Genomic DNA, 23,614 nt, shown 5'->3' with positions numbered 1-23,614 from the left:
AAGTACCTGAAACTACACAGGCTGCAAATTTATCAATTCACTTCTTCGGAACATTTTTTTTGGGGTGGGGGTGGGGGGGTTCTGATAAAATCTGACACTTGAAAAATAGTAGCCAGTATTGAAAGAAGAGACAGTGAAGACTTTAAATAAAATTAATTACATTTATTGACATGCAAATGTACAACTCAATGTCTATCATGATCCTCAATATTTCTTAAATAATAAAAAATAACATTTTGACAAACACCACAACAAAAGTGAAGTTATCTTCACCATTACCTTAAAAAGAACATGTAAAATACCTACATGTACAAACAATTGTAGCACCTGATTATTTTTAACACTGTTCTGCCCTTAACACTGTCATTTATCTAATAGAAATTCTGAAATGTGTCCATGTAACCAAATAAAGAATGCCAATCTCTTACATTTAATATCATTTTGTTTTCATTAGTATAGTAATAATACAGAATTCACCATAAAAAAAAAATGGTACAGCTGTATACATATTAGTCAATATATTTTTACCCATGGTTTTTAATAATAAGTTACCTTCAGAATTTTTAAACCATATACTACAGTATCTTTTTACATATATTTTTTCATGCCTTAAAGTCCAGATATATATAATTCTCAAATACATGTATCTAAGCCAACACTCATCATAAGAGTTCAAACAGAGCATCATCGCTGATATCGTCGTCATCGTCGCTGTATCCCTCACTCTGGGAAAACATGTCATCATTCTCATCTTCATTTCCGTCATTGTCATCGTCGTCATCATCTGTAAAGAAATCTGATGCCACATCAGAGAAAGGTTTCATTCTTAAGTAGTTACAATTTACAAAGCATAAAACAAGAATTTCAAGAGATTTTTTGTGTTGAATGGAGAGTACCCGGTAATTAGAGGTTTTATAAAAAGGGTATTTTCTAGTACTTCTTGAATACTGTTTTGCTTTTGCTCATTTCCATAAAAGGCAAATCATTTTCAACATTTTTAATTTTTCTTTTAGAAAACTTTATCATTTTCTTTTAAAAATTTTTTTTTTTACATATTTTCTTTTCAGTTTTAATGTTCATGTAGCTGCTAGTCAATTTTATCAATGTATCTACACACTCCCAGCTAGCTGCAAATACTGAACTCATTGTTAGAACTTGTGCATCAAAATAATCATTGTTACCTTCATCATTAGAGTCATTGAAATCAATCAAATGAGAATCATCATCATCATCATCGTCTTCGTCTACATCTTCCAGATCCTCCTCTTCATCCTCAGGCTGAAGTTAAAACAAAATAATTTTTTTCAAAACTGAATGCCGACAGTTTATAGTTTATGGAAATTATATTTTTAAAAAAATCAACAGATCTGATTTGATGAGGTATTTTTTTCAGAAAAATAAGTTAAAGACCCCCCCCCCCCCCAAAAAAAACCTGAACATTCACTGATTATTTTCGTCTGTTAGCGAAAGTCACGTGGTTTTCCTGGCTATCATGATTATTACACAACTACAGTTTATTTGCCTTTAATATCTTTAAAACATGATCTGTTCCCAACAGTCCCACAATTTCTCGGGCTATCATGGTTGGTACATGACAACAGTTTATTTGCCTCTAATATCTTTACAATGCAATCTGTTAGCTAGAGTCCTACTGTAATATTTTTATAACGCGATCTGTTTGCGACAGTTCTGCTGTTTTCCCGGCTATTACGTACCTGGTTGTCCTCTTCGTCTCGGAGTTTTCCAACCTCATACAGCTTACATACAAACTCCTCTGTACCCAGATCTGTGTTCAGGTTCTGTCAAATCAAAATGGAGCTTTCTAGATCTACACTCAATTTATAAAATATGATTTTTAATATGATGTTTTTAATATGATGATACTGTGTTTTAGCTATTTTTTAAAATGACGTTAGATATGTGAGAATACCTCTAAATTCTCGGTCTAAAAAAGTCATTTAATCATTGTATATTTATAATGATTTTCCTTTTTCTCACCAAATAAAGGTCCAAGGTTAAAGGTCACTTACCTCTACCACTGCTAGGTAACAATCAGATTTGTCAGTACACAAGTCTAAGATACTTTTTGACTTCACGTCTATTGTAGCTGAAATTATTCAAAATAATTTTCATAAATCACATTACTTTGTTTAATAGAGGAATGACGGTACTAATATTCTATTGACAGCATCATGAGAATGTTTGTACCTATGGAACTATAGTCAGTGGAATCAAATGTTCTGAAGGTTGAGCTGTATGGACTTCTGACTTTAAAATCATCCATTTCTTCATCCATTACATAAATAGCTGAAAAAAATACGATAAAAGTAAACAAATCAAACTTACTTGGAAATTTTGATAGAATGGAATATGGAATAAAGAAAAATTGTGCCATCAAATCATAAATTTTACAGTATGAAGAATAAGGATATATAAATGAATAATATATCATATGGTCCTTTTTTTTAGCATGTATCCTAATGCCCTGTTCACACGACGAGTTTAATTCGCAGTAAATTAATGCGAAGTAAACTAATGCGAATCAATCTAACACGAATTAAATTGCGTTCACACGACAGCTAATGCGAAGTAAACTAATGGGAATTAAAATTATTCTTCTACGGTCAGGCGTAAGTACGGCTATTATGACGTCATTTGCAAATCATGTCACCTTATGCAGAGCAGATGCATTTGACATAATGATACAGTGTCTGTACACACATTTTAGCGATTAACACAATTTTCCTTAGTTTTTCACTCAAAAATAGCACAAATACTTCAATTTGACCACGGACGTGTGGCATTTGACCTAATTTTGCCATTACGCATGCCTCAAAATTTAATTCGAATTAGCTTCGTTTAGCGTTCACACGGAGCTAATGCGAAGTAATGTGTGATGCGCAGTAATCTAATTTCGAATTAAACTAATTCGCATTAAATTCTCCGTGTGAACGCTAAGCGAAGCTAATTTGCAGTAACTTTACGTTTAATTCGAATTAAACTCTCCGTGTGAACAGGGCACAAATTAAAAAAACTTCTCCTTATTTTGAAATGTTATAGAGTCCATTTGTAATCATTCATAATTTTCACTGAGTAAATGTACTTAAATATTTAGGGTATTTTCTCCAATTTTAAAACTTGCTCTAGAAAAATAAAACTCCCTGGCTTAAAATATCAAAACTATTCAAGGAAGATACCCACCATATATGACATCTCCTAGATTGTTGAAGCGAATCTGACATTGGTTCAGGGCGGGGACTGTGTGAAGCAGATGATAATTCCTGATGTCCCACTGTCAGGCAGTTAAAGATAAATATCACATGGTTCTGACTGTATCAAATCTACTTGTTCAAGACAACTGACCAATCATAAATGAATGCATTTTTAACAACAATAAAAAGGTGCATTTTTCTCCATTTCGAGTTTTTCATAATACATGTATGTAGAGGATATTCAATGCTTTGTAGTTGAATATGGAATTTATTTCATGAGTGGGACAGAATTTTTTGATATGCGAAGCACGAGTGAAAATATAAAAAAAATCCTGTCTCACGAGCGAAATAAATTCCATATTTAACTACAAAGCATTGAATTTTCTGTTTATGACATTTTCTTTGATTTTCCCTTTGCCTTTTTGTCTTTCTATATATACAATCATAGGCTATGACGTCATAGTTGAGCGGTTGATACGAGATTGAAAACATTGTAAACATGGACTTTAGCAACATATTTGGGGGAACTTTGGCAGTCTTATTCTCTGTCATTATGGTTTATTTACTCACTCTATATATTGTAACAGTCCAAGGAATATTTTTTCAATGCTCTTTCATATGGAAGGTAAATCGAGTTTTATCGCACTTCTGATATTTGTCACACCGTGACAGGACATCATTTTGATATCCTTTCACACTGTGACAGGATATCACTTTTATTAAATGGATATATCTTGTACAGTATTTCACAGTTGAAAATGTAATATATAATAAATATTTTTATTTTTATAGTGGTAAGAAGTGATGGACCAAGTGGGGGGAGGGGGGCTTCTAGATTTTCATGATAGATGAATACAGACATTATTCCACACATTCAGTTTAATTAAAAAAAGAAAGAGTATATCATGCATCATTTTAAGAGAGAATGTTTAACTCTGATGAAAATGAGCTGTGTTAAGTCAGTCAAAATAATACATGGGGTCAGATTTTATTTTCGTAGATGTGGATTTCAAAATTTATGCCAGTTCTTCGGGGAAAAAAATGCACTGGTTTAATATGTTGTTTAAAATTCTTTCAATCCTTAATTTGAGAGAAAGGATACAACTTCTGAGTTGATAATAATCTCCAACCCCATTGGATGAAACACACCACTGATGTTGGCGTTGAACTTGTCGAACTTATGGATGGATTTTCCGCTGCGCACATCCCACAAAACCCCGTCATTGAGAACCAGTTCATCTGTAGGGTTAAACGTGGCTCGATTCTTAAGGTAGTTATTAGCTTTGTTTGGATCATACAGTTTGAGAATTCTTTGGCCCGTTGAGACATCGTAGATCTATAAAACAATAAATTATTGGTACAAGAACAAGCCTGCAGTGTAATGAATATATACTGTACCATTATCAAAACCCAGGAAGCCAGTAAGTAAAATACATGTCAGCAACTGAATTTATAATTTTCGAATTTTCAGTGTCAATGGACTTACATGTAACCTCTTAGACTCTTCTATAAGAAGATAACTTATAATTGATTTATCACCTTCTTCAAAATTCCCCCCCCCCATTTCATTCATGCAATCTTCATTTTCCATTAATAAACATTTTTTTCATAATTACAGAAAAAATCCCTTTAGAAATGTAAGGATCTTGCTTCTTTGAAATGTTTTGATAGGATCTACATGTACTCACATTTGCTGTTTCATCTTTCGTCCCAATGATTCGGTCTTGGACCTGTTTGCTAAACTCAATATGGCTGTCCTCAAAGCTGTATCTATTGAACAGAAAAAAAATTTTGTCATGACTTAGCTATCATCTACTAGCAGCTTTTGAAGTACTTTTTCATAGACGTTAACGTAGGTATAGTACATACTTGTTATCTACAACATCGCCATACGTCCACACCCCAGATCCGTTGTCCTCGTAACTGATCAGTAGCAAATCTGAGTCCTAATGAAATTGTAAAGACTCTTTTGATTACACTACCAACATGCATCATAGCAGTAAATCAATGTTATGGTTTTTATTCATTATTAAATTTTCAAAACCCCTTACTCTTGCTTGCTGAAAATCCTCTATTGCAACCTGATGGAAATTATAACTGGCTGTTTCCTATATCAAAATATCAAAAATATATATATATGTATATATATATATATATATATATATATATATATATATATATATATATATTATATGTATATAAAACATATAAATCTAAATCAAAAAAAAAATTTTTTTCCCTTTCTTTTTTTTTTTTGGTAAATTTACAAAAAATTCATCTAGAACTCATTTTTTAAAATTAAATAAAATGTTTAATATGGCGACATAAAACATTAAGGAGACAGTTCATACCTCCCCAGACTGTAAACTGACTAGTTTGATGTCTCCCCAAAACGTCCCATACATCAAGTACTGCTCATCTCTCTGCATGTACATAAAATACACATATTATCAGAACTTCGCTTATTTTTACATGTACATTAAAAGAAAATATGAAATGATTTTGGGCAAATTTTTAAAACAAGACTTTGTCATTTGGCTTCCTTACGGTTAAAATTAAACTTTAAATATTTTCTCCTCAGTTTTTCCTAGAAGTAACAATTTTACTTACAGAAAAAGAACAACACAGCATTCCCCCATCATCCACATTTCTATAAGACTGACAGGGCCTGAACCTGGCAATGTAACAAAGTAAAAAAAATTAATGGCTAGCCCTGCTGACAACTATGGTTTAAAAGTTAGTGTCGACCCCTGATTATGGTCCATTTTTGATGTATCACAATCTCAGCCCCCCTCCCGACCCCCCTCCTTACCGACTGTAGATGAACTTTCTATCCACACTGGGTCCTCCTATTCCTCCCACCTTGGGCCCCAACTGCAAGATTGTATTTATTGTATTTATAAAAAGATTGTATTTATTGTATTTATAAAAAGATTGTATTTACTGTATTTATAAACCAATCAAATTCAGATATTTACAATTCCAGCTTGTTTTGCCAAGCATTAGACATCTGTGTAACTTTAGAATATTTGCTTGTTAATGTGATCAGCTGGTTTTATTTATCATATTACATGTATGTGATTTACCATTCTGTTATAAATCCTAGATGTACAATTAATAGGTGCCATTCTTCTACCTCTGGGCTCAGGACATCTGTGAGGTCTGAAAAAAATCAGTAAACTGATAAATATTAAATACTATTGCTGATTCTTACCATAATTACATATCTGAAAAATATTTAAAATAAGAAAGTTCTTAACAAAAAATTTCAATACACTTTTCATTCATTAAGATTTTACCTGTCCTTACCTTTTTTATAAGTCTAATTAGGTACTACTAGTATATTAATAACCAGTTTTATAATCTGTATACAGACTTACTGAAACAGAGACATAGGTGGACAGGTGGTGACAGGGTTTCGACACAGAGCATGTTGTTTACGTAAATACTCTGTCACAATCTTATCCAAGGTCATGTCGTATTCTCCTTGACCTTTCAGATGACCTTTTGTCCTCCAGGCCGGACTAGATAGAATGCAATCTTTCTCTGAACTAAATCTACTCTTGCTATTTGAAGCCTGCAAAAAACAAGTCACATATAGAATAACGACCATTTGACTATCTTAAATACTCATATTGCTCCATTAAATTTTAATAGCATTTACAGTCCTGAAGCATGCATGAAGTTTAAGAAATATACTACTTTATAATCACTCATAATACTTCCTATTCATGTGCCCCTGTGTGATTTTGAGGAAAAATAACTTGCAGCATGCCAACAAAGGATTTGAAGATTTATGATTTCTTCACAACAATCCCCCTTCAAGTCATTTCTGATTTCTTTCTTCTTTCTATATGCACCAAAACATTCTTCTGACAAATTCTCCATTATCTTGAATCATTCAACAGTACATAAACCTCATATCTTTCTTTCTTATGAATGACTAGCATCTAATACCGAGCCTTTTATAGTTTCTATTGCTATAGATCAACACCCACCCTAACTTGTCCCAGGCCTGGTGAGGCCTGCGGGTGTTGTCGACTGAGATGAAATCTGATTGGTCCAGGTGTGCCGGGGGTGGAACCTGAGTTAGTAGGACTGTCCCTCTGACTGCTAGAGTTACTATGGAGACCAGAACTTGTAGAAGGGACATCAGACGTGAGGGTGGCGTGTGAAGCTAACGGGTGACTCATCTGTCTGGACTGTAAAGAAAACTTTGCTTCATTCATGTACTTAGAGCAATTTTTACAGGTGACAAACTTAATAATTAAAGCAAACAATTTTTTGTAGTACAAGAAGAATTTCCATATATCAAAACAAATTTACCACAACAAACCTGCCTTGAAATTTTATTGTAGCAAAAAAAGAATAAAAATGAAAATCAAAAAATAACAAAATTACACATCAACATGTTGAACTTACAATTCTGGGAGATGCAAAATGGGGAGAAGCAAACACACATGGCTGTACTGGGAGGACATTAGGGGGCGTGGCACAGTGAGGTAGATTGGCTTCTTTCTGTAAAGCTGCTGCTGCCTCAGTCAATCCTACAAAATCAGAGGTATCAGGTAACAACAGATAAATCTTCAAAATGAATCTTCTCTTGGATGATGCTTTTAAATGTTTCAAAAACAGGATTGCAATAAACATACATGTACTATACATGGTTATAACAATTTGCAAATGCTTGCTCTGAAAGGTATTCAGGTAAAGTGGCCAAATACACAACAGTCATGGCTAAATGAGCATTAGTTACATGTAATCTGAACATGGTAAAATTTTATTTGTTCTTCGAGATGCTGCCATAGAGACCTTAGGATCTGTGGAACATTTCAACAGAATGCTGGTTACCTTCAGATTGCAGGTGACTGTATATTAATTGAAGCAATTCCTTTTCTTGGAAATTTATTCTTGTTTGAGCAACAATGTCAGCCTGAAATATTACAGTCAAAATTATTAAAAATCAATGTTTTTGTTTGAATGTTGGATTCCACAGACCAAGCAAGACAAACTAAAATGTAATTCTACAACATAATTTGTGAAAAAAGTGTACAATTTCCTTTTCCAAAACATCCAATAACATGGATTTTGAACTCCAAATCCTCAATCTAAAATATCTTAATAATCCAATCATCCTTTCAAATAAGGCACTGTTGTTTATAAAAAATTCAAAAAAAATCTTTGAACAAAAAAATGGAGTTACCCTTCTAATTTCCTCCAGTGAAGCATCCAAATGAGCGCTGGACTTCTTTCCCACCACCCTCTCTAACAACTCATTGGCGTATTTACAGAACTTGATGTGTTCCTGTTGTTTGTCATGCAGAACCGGTTCTTTCATAAGTACTAAAAGACAAATGAGAAACATTAAAATGTCCATATATATGAAGTCTATCTCCACAAACACTGAAGATAAACGTGTTTATGAAGCTTATCTATCACTGCCAAGAGAATACCAATACATGTATATAATATAATATACAGACACCTTAACAGACCAATTTTCTATTTTCATCAAATTTTAAAACATTAGTCTTCAAGATTTTGTCAAAATTAAACTGTTACCATTGTCACACCTTACCCTCAAACACTACAGCTGTTTGACACTATGAACACTGAAAAAACTTGCACTTGCAAAAAATCATTAGAATTTCCAAGTGAATCTGAGTGGTGACTTACACTGTAACTGTCCATTGTTGAAGAGAGGGAGTTTACTGATAATCTGTCTGACAGTCTCTGATCGCGATAAACCAACCAAAGCCTAGAAAGCAGGAAGAATTCTTTAATCGTGCATATTTTTATCTTATAATTGTGTGGTTATTCAACTTCTTAATCATTTTAAGGTTCATTAATCAATCAAAATAAATTGTACAGATAAAAAGAAAATCCAGTATATTGCATTACTGACACATTTAACCTACCTTGCAAGCCAATGCCCTAATGCAGTCAGCATCCGTTATGGGTGTTTTGATGGACAACAGTTTCAGGAGTACCTTTAAAAATTAAACCAGAAGTCTCTGTCGAGACTGAAGCTCTACTGGTTTGTACTCATAGCAAAGGAAGAGAAAAGTACTTCAGCAGTTGGGAATTGAAACTTAACAACAGCAATAAATAGAATAATGATCCTTGATAAAGTCTCTTTATGTTCTTAGTGTAGTCTACAAGTTTGCGAAGTTATATTGAAATCAGACCAAAACTGTAGGAGGAAGCATTTTAAGTTGATCATTTTAAGGAATTTCACAGAAATTTCTATTTTTATTACCACGGCAAAACCGTTTATTTAAATCAAAAGCTGATAAACAGAATTATGTATCTTATATAGTCTACTTGTGTGCCAAGTTATATTGAAATCAGACCAAAACTGTAGGAGGAGTAGCATTTTCAAAGAATTTCACAGAAATGTGTATTTTTAGTAACCACGGCAACAACTTTCATCGAAATCAAAAACCGATACACAGAATTATGTATCTTAGTGTTGTTTACTTGTGTGCAAAGTTAAATTGAAATCAGACCAAAACTGTAGGAGGAGTAGCATTTTAAAGGAATTTCACAGAAATTTCTATTTTTAGTTACCATTGCAACACCATTTATTAAAATCAAAAACCAATACACAGAATTATGTATCTTAGTGTAGTCTACTTGTGTGCCAAGTTATATTGAAATCAGATCAAAACTGTAGGAGGAGTAGCATTTTGAAAGAATTTCACAGAAATTTCTATTTTTATTAACCACGGCAACAACGTTCATCGAAATCAAAAACCGATACACAGAATTATGTATCTTAGTGTAGTCTACTTGTGTGCCAAGTTATATTGAAATCAGACCAAAACTGTAGGAGGAGTAGCATTTTAAAGAAATTTCACAGATATTTCTATTTTTAGTTACCACGGCAACACCGTTTATCAAAATCAAAAACCGATACACAGAATTATGTATCTTAGTGTAGTCTACTTGTGTGCCAAGTTATATTGAAATCAGATCAAAACTGTAAAAGGAGTAGCATTTTGAAAAATTGTTTACAGACTTTCACGGACAGACGGACGGAAAGCTCGGACGCAATTTTCGCATAATGCTTTCTGGTCTCTGACCAGTAGAGCTAAAAAAACATACTTTGCAAAAGAAACCTGCTTTTACTAATCACACCGCTAGAAAAACTACTTCCCGTTTGATTTTTACCAATAGGTGACCTTGTCCTACTTACCATGATACCATTGTTGATCCTGACCCCATTCCACATCTTACTGAGAATGTCTTCTCCTACTTTTAAGTTGATCCTTTTCTTTGACCCAGTCCCTATATACCTCCCTAGACCTCCTCCCAGCTACAATGTCAAGGTCATATTTAGCTATATATACTCACTTCTGTTTCTACATGTTGGAGATAAAAAAAGTCCAGTTATTAATCCTTTATATAATAATAGTCAAGAAGCTGATTTTGAAGAGGGATTCCATCTTCAAAGTTTGCAAACGTTATCACATCACTTGCTGCCATTCAACTAAATCCCCTTCCTCTGTATTTTTTCTCTTTCTTTGGTTCTTATTTTTTTAATTTATCCATCAAATCAATTTTCCCATTATGATACACTTCATCCAGTTTTTCCTCCCATTTCTACCCCCCCCCCCCCCCATTACTTGTTAAACCCAGCTCCAAACAGGTGCATTGAAGGAGAACACCACAACCAAACTCTTTGATACCTTTTCTACTGGGCCACACACACAATTGATGATGACACTCAGGGCTGATTTCTGAACCTCTGGGTCTTGTATAACTTCTCCCTCCGCTAGTCCTATTAGCACACTGTTGTACCACAAAAAAATACAGCAATTATTAATATGCATAACACACAAGTAGCCAAAAAACTTTACAAAATACAGCTTGTAATCATATGTTGTGGACTGTATCAAAATGCTAGATGACAAGAAAACATTGTATGTGTTGGATTTACATACTTATTTTCTACATTTTATAGCACAATTACTTTTCACACTTAAAGTCTAATATCAGGAGCAAGTCATGGAGATACATTACATTCAACATGCATTTAGTAATCAATTCAATATAATTCTTTGAGCAATTAATTTTAAAAGTACATTTCACAGAATCAATGTCTCTTAGCAGAAAGTGTTGCCAAACAAAACCCAAACAATTATCTATCTATGTAGTATAGAAGAATTCCACTGAGTTTGTAATTAACATGTTCCACTTTGTATTATAACAAATATTTTACTGACCTAACAGCTGGTGTAGACAGGTTATCATAGAGTGGTACTGACTCCAGCAGAGCAAGCTGAGATCGGGGGGTGGACACCAATACATTGATCACATCCAGGACGTTCTTTATCATTTCTGATCTGAAATACCAAAAGTGTCAGATTTAGAATCTAGGAAGAAAGATACAGTGACTTAAAAAGGGCATGTGCGTACATCAAAAGGCCCAACTTCTGTAAACATTGAAGATCCTAAGTGTTATTCGTGAAACCATGTGACAGATTTTCCATTTTTTTCCCTCGATTCTTTTTAAACTTTATATTTATGAAATGTTCATGTATCATAAAAATTAACAACCCTAAATGTAAAATTAAGTTTAAAATTATAACACATTTTACTTACAGGTAAACTTCGTTATCTCGACATCGACGGGACGGTCGGAAAATGTCGAGATATCCGAGTTAAGACTCGACGTCCTTAATTTTTTTTGCATAGTAAAACTATAGATCTAAACTGAACAGACGTGTAATTTACAGGTATCTACTTGTCTTCAAATAGACTCTAGCTCGTTTGTTTCAGCTATCCCTCTATATTTATTAGAAAATATAATAAGTTATAAGTTATATATTTCCATCCAGCATTCGATCCGCGTGCCACTAGCTCTGTCAAAACAGGATACGAAATGCGCTCTATAAACTCCAAACCGGAAGGGTATAAAAAGTCGACTTCCGAGATACGGAAAAAAATTAATGCGTATATTTTTAAAATTATTTCATTTCACTTCTTATTTATTTAATAATCATTCATCATTAATTTTCATTTCATTTTCATCCCAAAATTTAATTGGAAATGCGCATTTAACAAACTTCATGATGTTTCATATTGCAATTACGCTGATGCAATAGTCGTGCATGACATTGTTTTGATCGATTCCTGATGAATGCATTTTCAAAATTTTTAAGATAATTGAATTCAATGCGTATATTGTTCATTGTTATTCAGTTACCTTTTTTTTTTAAATGTTTAAGTTTTGTTAAATTTCGACATAAAAAAAGGTACATTTACGCAGAATTGAGACAGATTTATCAACTGAATGATATTACCCAAGCTGAACATTAAACAATTAACGTAAACAGAGCAGTTGTAGTCAAAACATTGTGAAAGGTGTGAAACGACGTCGAGATATACACGGAGTCGTCCGTGCGTGACGAGCGACCAGCTGACAAACAATTAGGTTATAGAAAAAATTAACATATACCAGGTAAATTTTGCTACTGTGAAATACGTCGAGATAAGCGGGGTTCGACATTACCGAGGTCGACATATCAGAGTTTTTGCAAATCATTTATATAGTAAATAATGCCGGGACCGGGCATGGACGTCGACATATCCCAGGTTGTCGACATATCCGATGTCGAGATACCGAAGTTTACCTGTATTTACAAATGTTAATAATCACATTTTTCTATTTTAAATTTGACAGATGTTCTAATACACGGATTAAAAGTTTGAAGTTCAATGGTAAAAGACCCAAAATCAGACAGAAGCCTCTGCGTACTTTCCTGTGAAGCTGTTCCAGTTTGGCGCCAGTGCAATAAGCTGACAGAGCAGTTTGATCCCGCCCAGTTTGTGGCACGTGATTTCCGGGGTCCAATGAATTCGTACTGGCATCAACTCCATCATGATTTCCACATTTTCCTGAACTATTTCTGGTGTTAGTTTCAAAGCCTAATAAATATTCCAAAATCATATCTTTTAAAAACTTAAAGTTAACAGAGAAAATTATTAAAAGAAAGGGAAATTTTTTATGGTTTTTATGCAAAAAATTTTCTATCCTGATGCTAAAAAAAGATTTTTAGAAGCATTAATCAGAGTCTTTTAAATACTCTCTTCTTACAAAATTTATAATTCACAAGCAGAAATACACATGTACAGATGTAAATTCACAATCCGTCAAATGTTTTTACAAATTAATTCAGGAAAATGACCTAAAAACTTCCAAATTTATTTATTCGTAATTTCTTTACACTCTTAACTTCTCGGACCAATCAAATGTCACCTTATACGCAGGCACTTCATGAACCGGCGAGCCGCTGTCATCACTGCGAGCATGAGATCGCTTGATCTCCTCCACTTTGTGAGATAAATGAGCCTCAAAATATTTCTTCAGAGCGAGCGAGGCGTGGCGAGTGAGCTGCCGCATCGTAAACAGCTGATCGTCACTAACGTCCCGTCGTTCATCGACATCCATAATCTGTAGAGTGCTGATCTATTTATAGATAAAGAGTAAAATACATTTCCATCTCAGTGTAAACATTACCCCTCATTTCTTGTCATAATTCTTAAGGAAAGCAAATATCTTATAAATAATTTATTCTAGACCTTAATTACACTTGGTTAAATAAAAGAAAACTGATGTGTATTATTCAAAAAAATTGTCCATTGATGTAAACTAAATAAAATTAGTTTGAAGACTTACCACATTGAATAACCTGCGAAGACCATCCTTTTGATCAAACAAATTTAGGATCACTCTGTAGGGAAAGGCTTGTCCAAAAAACATTGCAGCATGACATCTACTAGAATCATGGGAACACTCCAGTAGCCACAATGTGTAGCTGTAGAAAGATATACATGTAAAGATATTTACTGTGCCAGTCCATTCTTATTTATCCTAACAGAACAGGAATAAGTCTTAATATAGTTTATTCACATATAATCTCCCAGGAATAAACAATATAAAGATTTCAGCTTGACGTCCATACTTAAAATAAATTTGTATTAAATAAAAGTTAAGTTTCATTGAAAAGTGAACCGTTTTTTTCAGAATTTCAAAAATATTTACCTAACTAATTCAGCTAGGGTCTCATCTGGTAACTGACAAACCTAAAATTTAAAAACATAATTAAAATTGTAATTTGTTAAAAATGTTACTTGGAAACACTTTTAATAATCTTATTGGGGATTAATACGCAGCTAGGATAAGGCTGCCCGTAAAATATCAAACTGTTTAAACTGTATAGTTACTTCTCTGAACTACCTAGATATGACGTCATAATAGAATATGACGTCAAGTCACTGCATACTTGAGCTGACATGACGGGGAAAATGTCATAATTATTACACGGCATGTAGATTTATTATGGGGATTTGTGTTTAATTTAAGAGTAAGGGTTGTTTTTTAAGCTTGTGTGTGCTGTTATAATGTTAAACATTTGATATCTAAATGTCTCTATTCCTTTTGCTTGTCCGATATGCATATATTCAAGCAATAGCAAAAGATTATAAAAGATTATGTTTGAAATGCTCCCCTTACACTTCCGTAGACAGAGTTAGAATTTATGAATCGTGTTTATATTGGACTAGCACAAGTGAAAGACAAGGATAAATTGAAGATAATCTGCGTGAATCTAAAAGAGAATTATGTCTTCTAACTGAATTTTGTTGGGGGATCGTATGTAGTTTATCCGTTTTTGTATAAATCGCGATAAAGTGTGGAAAATACCCCTCTTTACGTTGGTAATTTTAATTTATCGTAAAATATTTTCTTACGAAGTAAAAATGGAACCTGCCCCCAGCACTTTTTATGTACCAGGGATGACGATGAATTGATCTATGTAGCAAACTTTGCACAATATTTTCGTTTTGCACTTGTGCCGAAGCGATTTTTGTGCAACATTTAAGAATATCAAAAATGTCCGTCACGTGATCAACACAGTCATCTTACATCACAGAAATGCTTTATTATTATACCTGATTTAACTGTTATCTCAAGTTGACTGCAATTTCAAACAAGGATCACATATTGAAATTAAAATCAAGCTCAAAATAAAATGTATATTTTTAAGACATTTATAGCCTTCGGACAGCCTTATCATAACTGCGTATTCTTTCCTTATTGTAGTATGAAAACCCCCACAAATCTACTTCTTCATTTCATACATATCACAAGGCAACAGTTTTTCAATAACGAAATCAAAACTTAACATTTTTTTCCCTTCAAACCATCAAAAACTGACCCCATGAAAATATGATTTCACAGTATTCAATAATTTAAGAACAGTCCTGCCCTTTTTGAGAAGGCCTGGCTATTTATAACATTTCTTACCCTCTCCATGGCGTCCTCAAAGTAAGAGAGATAGTAGATACAGAGCGACACCCCACAAGCCGCCACTGAGGGGCGGGGCACCTGGAGGGTCCTTTGGACACCCTGCATGGTCAGGAACTCAATGGCAAACTTCTTGTGACACAGCAGGTTTGCAGTGTACTGAAAAAAAATATAGCTTTAATATCAAAACAGGACCATTGTGGGATCTATGAAAAAGATTTTGTCCTAAAACCTTCATCATTTTGCCAAAAAAAATAAAATATAAATCGCTTAAAATTGCATTTACAGCAGTATTAAAATTCCTTACCCTGAGTGCTTCAAATGCCAGTCTGATGTCTGAATTCTTTCTGAGATCCATGTAGAAGAACACCAGATCCATGGCATTATGTTCAAAGGCAGCACCAATTAACTGCAAGTCACAACGATGTTCAATATATGGTACTTAAACAAAACAGGTTTTCTATGATATATTGCATCATTAATTTTTCTAGTTAAGATTTCTAAATACACTGAATATATGAAAAACATGCAAAGAACATGAGTTGGTTGAAAGAGGGGGGGGGGGGTTTCAAATTTTCAGAAAACCAGTTTCTACCTCTAACCCTAACCCTGTAAAATTTCAGAAAACCCCGTTTCTACCTCTTGGTACTCTGCCATTGGTCTGAGATACTGTAGAATGACTCGCTGTTTCATGGCGGTACTGAGGGGCTGCAGGCTGTATGTCCCTATCACGTAACACTTCATCTCCGCCCAGCTACTGTTGCTGTACTCAGCTGGAACAAAACCGGTCAAGTATGAAGCATACATACGTACATACTGAATGAAAGAATGATTCTAATAGGAAAAGCTTCTTGTTTTCTTTTAAATGGTTTGTGTACATCTAGATTTTAGAGTAACTACATGTATGTCTCTTCCTCTTCCATTTACCCATCAACTGTTCAAGAAATATGATCAATGTTTATTACCAAAAAAAAAAAAAAATTTAAGCTTAATATAATCAACACATAGTAATTACTTATTGAATCATCTCTAATGCGGCTTTTCTTTTTAAATCTGTACAGGTCATCGCTATAGTAACTGGGTGAAAGTGCACGCTTCATTGACTCTCGTCTGTCATTTTTTCCTGAGTTGTCCCCCTTTGAGCTGCCTTTTACTGGTGAGCTCGTTTCCTGCGAGTTTTCCGCTCCACTCTCCTGAGAACTTTCTGATGAGATTTTCTTTTCCGGGGACCTTTCAGTCTCCTTGGCAAAAACTCCGAAATGTCTCTGGTTATCGTCCACTGCGGTGTTTTCTTCATTCTCCTTCTCGTAGTCACACTTCAGCTTATGTAAACGTGTCAGCAACATGGGGACCTAAAATATAACATAATTTTTCTATTGATTGATTCCTTTTTTTTCTTTACAGACCAAGTACAAGGTATGAATCATTTTGTCTGACAGATACTGTAAAATATTTTGCTATTATCAGAACAAAGTACATTTAAAAACAACTCTTATTTCTGAGACTTCAATCAGATAATTCTGAGAGGAAATCATTAATTTGTACTCAACTATATATTTCATGATTTTCGATTGGTCTTTAAAAAGTTGCTTCACACTACTTTATTTTCAAACAACAAAGATAATTAACAAACTCCAAGCAACTTTTATAATACATAAAGATACTTAATTCTTTTAAACATACTTTAATTTCCATTCATGCATGTATATACAGAGCATTTTACATGGTAAAATCAACCCATTTCACATGTCTCTAAGCATTAACTTGAAAATTTGAAAATGATGGAAAGAAGACAAAGAATTAAAATCAACTCAAGATACAACAGGCATACAAGTTATATATTTGGTATGACCTACCAGATGGGAATTGGAGTCTTTGAACTTGTCTGCTACATCATTGAGTTCCATGGCCCCTGCCAATAGCCCTGTGGCATAAGACCTCAATGGATCCTCACAGACCTCTGCCCAGTGAAACAATCGTCTAACTAAGCCATCCTAGTCAACAGTAAAAAGTAGGCAATTCAAGATCATAAAAATTAATACTAACTGAAACGATGTTTCCTTCTTATAAGTATTTTAACCAGAAGTCTCTGTCGAGACTGTAGCTCTACAGGTTTGTATTTATAATAACGGAAGAGAAAAGTATCAGTTGGGACTTAAAACTTTACAAAAGCAATAAATAAGACTACAACTGTAGTACTAGCTTTTAATAAATTTTTACAGAATTTTCAATTTAAATTACTATGGCAACATCAATCATCAAAATCAAAAACACAAAACTGCTAATTATGTATCTCAGTGTAGTCTACTTGCATGCAACATTATATTATAATCAGACTCAAAATGTATTTGGAGTAGCATTTTGAATGTTTTTCACAGAAATTTCTATTTTTAGTAACCATGTCAACGTCGTTCATTGAAATCCAAAACAGATATACAGAATTATGTATCTCAGTGTAGTCTACTTGTGTGCCAAGTTATATTGAAATCAGACTTAAACTGTAGGAGGAGTAGCATTTTGAATGTTTTTCACAGAAATTTCAATTTTTAGTAACCACAGCAACAACGTTCATCGAAATCAAAAACCAATGAACAGAATTATGTATCTTAGTGTAGTCTAGTTGTGTGCCCAGTTATACTGAAATCAGACTTAAACTGTAGGAGGAGTAGCATTTTGAATGAATTTTTTTTTAAAAATCTATTTTTAGTAACATGACAACACCGTTCATCGAAATCACAAACCGATAAACAGAATTATGTATCTTAGTGTAGTCTACTTGTGTGCCCAGTTATATTGAAATCGGACCAAAACTGTAGGAGGAGTAGCATTTTGAATGTTTTTCACAGAAATTTCTATTTTTAGTAACCACGGCAACACCGTTCATCGAAATCAAAGTCTGTATTTGTCAGTTTTTTCCCAGGGGAATGTATCCAGCCAGTCAAGCACTCAGCAGGACTCTCACACCACTTTTTGGGACTGGGGCCGGGGCCGTTCAAATTGGGAAAATTGTCGTCATTTTGGGAAAAGTTGGATAACCAAAATTCATTTTTAAAAATCCTCAAATTTTGCTTTTCTAGCATTTTGTCATCAGTTTAACTCATTTTGAATAAACAGTTAAACAGAACAAACATGGGTATGTAGGCTAATATGAAAGTACATTAGCTTTGTCATTACTATCTTTGAGTGTTGATATTGCGGTTATATGTCTTTCTGAGTGACAGTCGCTAGTCACATAATCCCGAAATTCCTTGATCACATGGACAACTTTGCTTACCAATACAGCGCGAGACTGAAGATGCTGAAACATGGGTATGTTTCTAGGTGCAGCTTACTAATGTTTAATTGAAATGTCTATTTTTGAAACCAAATGATGTTTTTTGTCGAAACTACATGACAAGATACTCTGCACTCATAGTTAGTACACATTTTTGTAAAAACAATTACCTGGTTCCCTGAACCAGTTTACAAATGCATTTGGCGCGAACTAATAAAATAGTAGTACAGTTTCACTTTCATTTGCAAGTGTGTTTTGTTCGGGGATTTTTTTGCGATTAAGTTTCATGGACTTTTATTTTTTAATTAATATTTTGCTATGGAAATTGGGAAATTTACACCTTTCTTTTCGGAAAAAAGGTACCTTTTTTGCATTGGGAATGGGGCCGAATATCGGCCCCAGATTTAGAGAATCGAGAGCCCTGAGCTGAGACGTGAAAGGCTTGAAATAGTGCTATAAACAATGCCTACACATATGCTTCATGTGGCTAAGTTTGGTTTGAATGTCATTTGCCATAAACTGTTTTCACTGATCTGACAAACATGACTGCATTCTTGCAATTAAAGTATTCATGAAGACAAGCAGACAGAAAGACAGACAAAGAGACTGATTCCTAAACACCTTAAATCGACAACTTCAGAAGAGGAGCTGTTTATTAAAAACACAGAATGTCCTATAGAGAATCTTACAGTTTCTTGGAATACTGTGGTGGTCTCTAGTCCTGGCATGACATCTAACAACAGACGAGACGCCGCGATGTGTAGATCAGTCTGGTCTCTGTTGCTACTGATCAAGTACGTACTGATCAACTGAAAACATACAGTAAACATTGTCAGAAAAGTATGTCCTGATCAACTGAAAACATAGTTAACATACAGTAAATATTGTCAGACCTGTGAATAATTAACATTAAATTGTGAAAATGCAAAAATTTCAAACAAATTTCAACAAGTATCAGAGTATGAAGTATAAAGATAAATGATCAAAAGGGCGAAAACTCTCATCTCTGAAGGTCGATAAACAACTGTCACTCTACTAGAAAGTTAAACAAGTAGTGTACTAGTGTAGATCACTATATTTTCTCAACACCTTAATTATAATTTCATGAGATATCTATTTGGATTTTATAAACAAAATTTCCATGAGTTATGGTTTTTGTTAAACATAATCCTTACCAATACAAATATACATGAGAATGAAATTTTCATGAAAGACAGACTCACGTAATTACTGTAAATCACTTTTTATCCGCGAGAACTTTATTTCCCCGTAATTATGCGAGACAATGCATTCGCGAAAATTTAATTCTCGTGTATAAAAGTATTCCATAGGATTATATAGAGCAATAACAACTATTCGTGAAAATTATGTCTCGCTTACAAAGAGTCAATAGCAATCTCGCGAAAATAAGGTGTCGCGAAAATTTAGTGATCTACAGTACGCAAAAAAAAGTTCTCATGAATAAAAAGGGATTTACAGAACTCTTAAAGTACCTTGCTCATGAAGTCTTCGTTTTTGAACAGTGTTTTCATGAGATGACCCAGGGCACAGGTCGGGACGGCACGCCCGGGATGTCGGTCATCAAACGGGTCAGGGTCCATCTTATAATATTCCTCCGTTTCCTTCTCCAGGAGCTCGGCCATTCTACAATGTCAGAAATAGCCACTGTATATCTTAGCAATATTTAGTAATACGCACGAAATGAAAAAAGTACATGAAATTACATGAAACATTTCCTTAGAAAGATTAAAATTGAATCCCCACTCAATTTTTTTTCAAAAAATAATTCTTTATCTAAAATCCAAATATTGCACATAAAATTACAGGATCCTTGTTATTTTTTTTTGTACTCAGCTATATATTATTCATTTCTAAGATCAAAGGCATGCTGAAGATATTCTTCTCAGATAAATCAAAAGATTTTAAGGTTAGAGACACCTATCAAAACTGTACAGCTGAAATAAATACAGTCGAACCTCCATATACTGAACACGGATATATCGACTACCATGGATATGTCTAACCACATATTTTTGAAGTACTGTAAACCAGCTTTTATTTGCATGCGAGAAATATTCGCTAGTTTCGCGCCCAACTTAGACACGCAAATATTAATCGCTGCGAACCAATTATTTTGCTTAGTATTTGTGAGGAACGTTTCCTCTGTAGCGAAAATTAATCATCACAGATTGATTTCAAACGGACAAATTGCAAATTAAAGATGACGCGAATAATAGTTGGTTTACAGTAATTTACTTTTGATATCTCAAACACTTGGATATCTCAAATTTTTTACTTGGTCCCATCAAGTTTGAGGTAACAAGGTTTGACTGTATGACTTTAAAATGCAAAACTTTGTAGAATGCTTTAAACAGCTGAAAAATTTATGGGGGTTTTTAGTCTAAATTTATCAATCAGTATGTGGAAAACTTACCAGACATCATAGACCTGACAAAGTGGAATTTTTTTTAAGCATAAAATTACCTGTGCAATGAGTTGGTAACACTGAATGAGCTACTGCTTTGATTCTGAGTCCACTCTTCCAACAAACTGTTTAGTTGTGCAAGCGAGTCCAATGCAGCCATATCTTTAAAATACAAGACAAAAAAACAATCACTTTACACTACCCATAGTTTTTATCTACTGAGTCTTATATACATGTATTGTCTCCTCAACATACTTGCCAACCTCTGACATGTAAAATCTGGTCATGACCAGATTTGGAAATAAAAAATCTGGTCATAACGCGTAACAACATTCACAACATATTTACCAATAATAATAAATATATATAAGTATTTGTGTATTGAGAATTCTTTTTATTTAAAAAGGCTTTAACTTACTAAGACGAAAAATTAATACATGTTCAATTGTTGATTAAATTTAGAAGTTAAAAAGGGCATTGAAGGTTTCATTATATAGTACTGACCGGAATTAAGTGTGCATTTTATCTTAAAAGAAAGCTTTTTCAGTTTAATTTGTGCTAAATTTGGAAGTATTCCAGTTTTGGTTTTGTGGGGATTCTTTCTATCTCTTATTTAATTTAATTAACAAGTGCAATAATATATGTTTAAGATGTACAGGTAGGTATACACTATCTTCGATCACTGTATTTTATAGTATGAAAGTTGTTTTCCAAGATTCCTTAATTGATATCGTACATAAATATCGCTTCTCTTTTTTTGGTTCGATTTGTTCCTGCTGACCCTGATAATGATCTACTTCTGTGGAAGCCATTTTTAATTGACTTCAAACTTTGATTTGTCAAAACAACTCCCAGTTAATTGTTTACACAGGTCTTCACTCATAATTAATTGGTAAACGGCCCACTGAGCATAGCCATCGGCATTGTTCGTTTACCATGTTTACGTAGATCTAAGCTTGGGTTGTAACTGGAAGTTAGAAGTGCAATCTAATTTACAAACTAAATCCGGAAATCGGGAGATTTTTGGCAAAAATTGGGTGAAAAGCATGACCCGCCGGGTCATAAAAAATAATCGGGTTAAGGGTCGAAAAATCGGGTGTAACCCGACGAAATCGGGTGAGTTGGCAACTATGCTCCTCAAGATTTTTTTTGCAATGATTTTCTCTCAATACAGTGAGTCACTATGGCAGTTTTAAACAGGTCCAGTACAATTGCTAGATTAGCTAAGTAGGTAGAATTACCTACATAGCTTTATTTACCTACCTCAGGTAGCTTTATTTAGCTATTTCAATGCAACTTTGAACAATTTTTCTTTTTATTCAAAAAATACAAAAAATTGCAAGTAAATGACTATAAATATTTATACTGGGGAGGTTTTAAAAAAAAATCCAAAGCAGACAGAGTTTATTCATTACTGCGTTTGAACAATTTAGAGCAAAACGTAATTCCATTGTTTGGGTAATTGTACCCTATCTTATGTGCGGTGAGACATGAATGAGTACGATTACTTCAAATTGTGCTGAATAATTACCGATCTATTATCATGTTAACCAGAACTGGACTTCTTTGTTGTTTCATTCAAGAAGTAACTATTTCAACTACCCTATACAGCCCCAAAACTTTCAATACTTTGATTGCAATTGCGCAGAAAAAGACACTTCTTCAAGAGTGATTTTTTCATGAATTGATTTCAGACGAGTTCAAAGTTGAAATCGATCACTGCATCAAAATGAGATTTTCTGCACATCCTAAGAAAAATGCTTTCTTCAGAAATAAGACTGATTTGGGTCAGGTCCAGCACAATACCCTGATAAAGGTATTATAGCTTGCTAAAGCTGAATAACTTGATCAAGGTATTACAAAAGCCTTGATCAAGGTATTTTGTGTAATGAAAATACAAAAAATTATAAAAAAAAAAAAAATAAATAAATAAATACTCAAAGTTGAGTTCTGAGTTGTTGTTAGTACATTCACTCATGCATGTAAAATACTCAGGTATCAAAAAGACAGCATAATCATTTTTTCCATTCGTTAAATTTCAAGTTTAAATAGGTCCGAAAACATCGCAAGCACTGTAATTTTCCTAAAGTTAAAACTCCAATTTATACAAAGCATTGAAAGCACTGTTATTTGAGTACATTATGGTAAAATCAATTTATTCAAAACATAAACTGAAACCAAAACTAACCTGTATCTGTCAATTGCACAATGGACACTCCGAGAGATGCAATGTTTCAAAAAATGTCTTGTAAAAGAGGAACGTTATGATAGAAAGGACTTTAAATATCAAATGGTTTACTCAAGAATCCTACACTTTAAGGTAGAAATCAGCACATATTAAAAAATTTCTCCATTTCCCGCAATCCACCATGCTGTTTTCAAACAAAATA

General features: G+C 33.7%; 1 protein-coding gene across 1 annotated transcript; it reads right to left on the bottom strand.

Annotated features, from left to right (window-relative positions):
* Positions 1-147: 147 nt before the first annotated feature.
* LOC134272560 (DDB1- and CUL4-associated factor 1-like) lies at positions 148-23,614 on the bottom strand. The gene is made up of 37 exons (XM_062754784.1): positions 23,413-23,614; positions 21,284-21,386; positions 20,293-20,443; positions 19,489-19,608; positions 17,382-17,519; positions 16,541-16,877; positions 16,165-16,298; positions 15,833-15,934; positions 15,526-15,684; positions 14,263-14,303; positions 13,897-14,035; positions 13,477-13,686; positions 12,976-13,145; positions 11,441-11,560; positions 10,904-11,006; positions 10,411-10,530; positions 9,131-9,202; positions 8,889-8,970; positions 8,416-8,555; positions 8,064-8,145; positions 7,635-7,759; positions 7,211-7,414; positions 6,593-6,789; positions 6,299-6,374; positions 6,025-6,086; positions 5,823-5,886; positions 5,564-5,635; positions 5,264-5,320; positions 5,082-5,158; positions 4,901-4,982; positions 4,315-4,548; positions 3,202-3,292; positions 2,209-2,307; positions 2,031-2,107; positions 1,716-1,799; positions 1,182-1,278; positions 148-796 (listed from the first exon to the last, which is right to left on the bottom strand). The coding sequence occupies exons 2-37, from the start codon at positions 21,382-21,384 to the stop codon at positions 663-665; spliced, it is 4,353 nt and encodes a 1,450-aa protein (XP_062610768.1). The 5' UTR covers positions 21,385-21,386; positions 23,413-23,614; the 3' UTR covers positions 148-662.

Source organism: Saccostrea cucullata, unplaced genomic scaffold, assembly GCF_032062105.1.
Source record: "Saccostrea cucullata isolate Sc308-1 unplaced genomic scaffold, CSIRO_AGI_Scuc_v1 ctg158, whole genome shotgun sequence".
In the NCBI taxonomy this organism is placed as follows: domain Eukaryota; kingdom Metazoa; phylum Mollusca; class Bivalvia; order Ostreida; family Ostreidae; genus Saccostrea; species Saccostrea cuccullata.
This window is presented reverse-complemented; position numbering and strand designations above follow the sequence as displayed.

What these genes read in the sequence shown, in the direction of transcription:
- LOC134272560 (XM_062754784.1), bottom strand. Translation starts at nt 21,384, where the DNA reads ATGGCTGCATTGGACTCGCTTGCACAACTAAACAGTTTGTTGGAAGAG. An exon ending in CAACAATGGACAGTTACAGT is followed by an intron (nt 8,556 to 8,888) that starts GTAAGTCACCAC and finishes TTTGTCTTTTAG; the next exon opens with TACTTATGAAAGAACCGGTT. An exon ending in CGAAAGATGAAACAGCAAAT is followed by an intron (nt 4,549 to 4,900) that starts GTGAGTACATGT and finishes ATTGTTTTATAG; the next exon opens with ATCTACGATGTCTCAACGGG.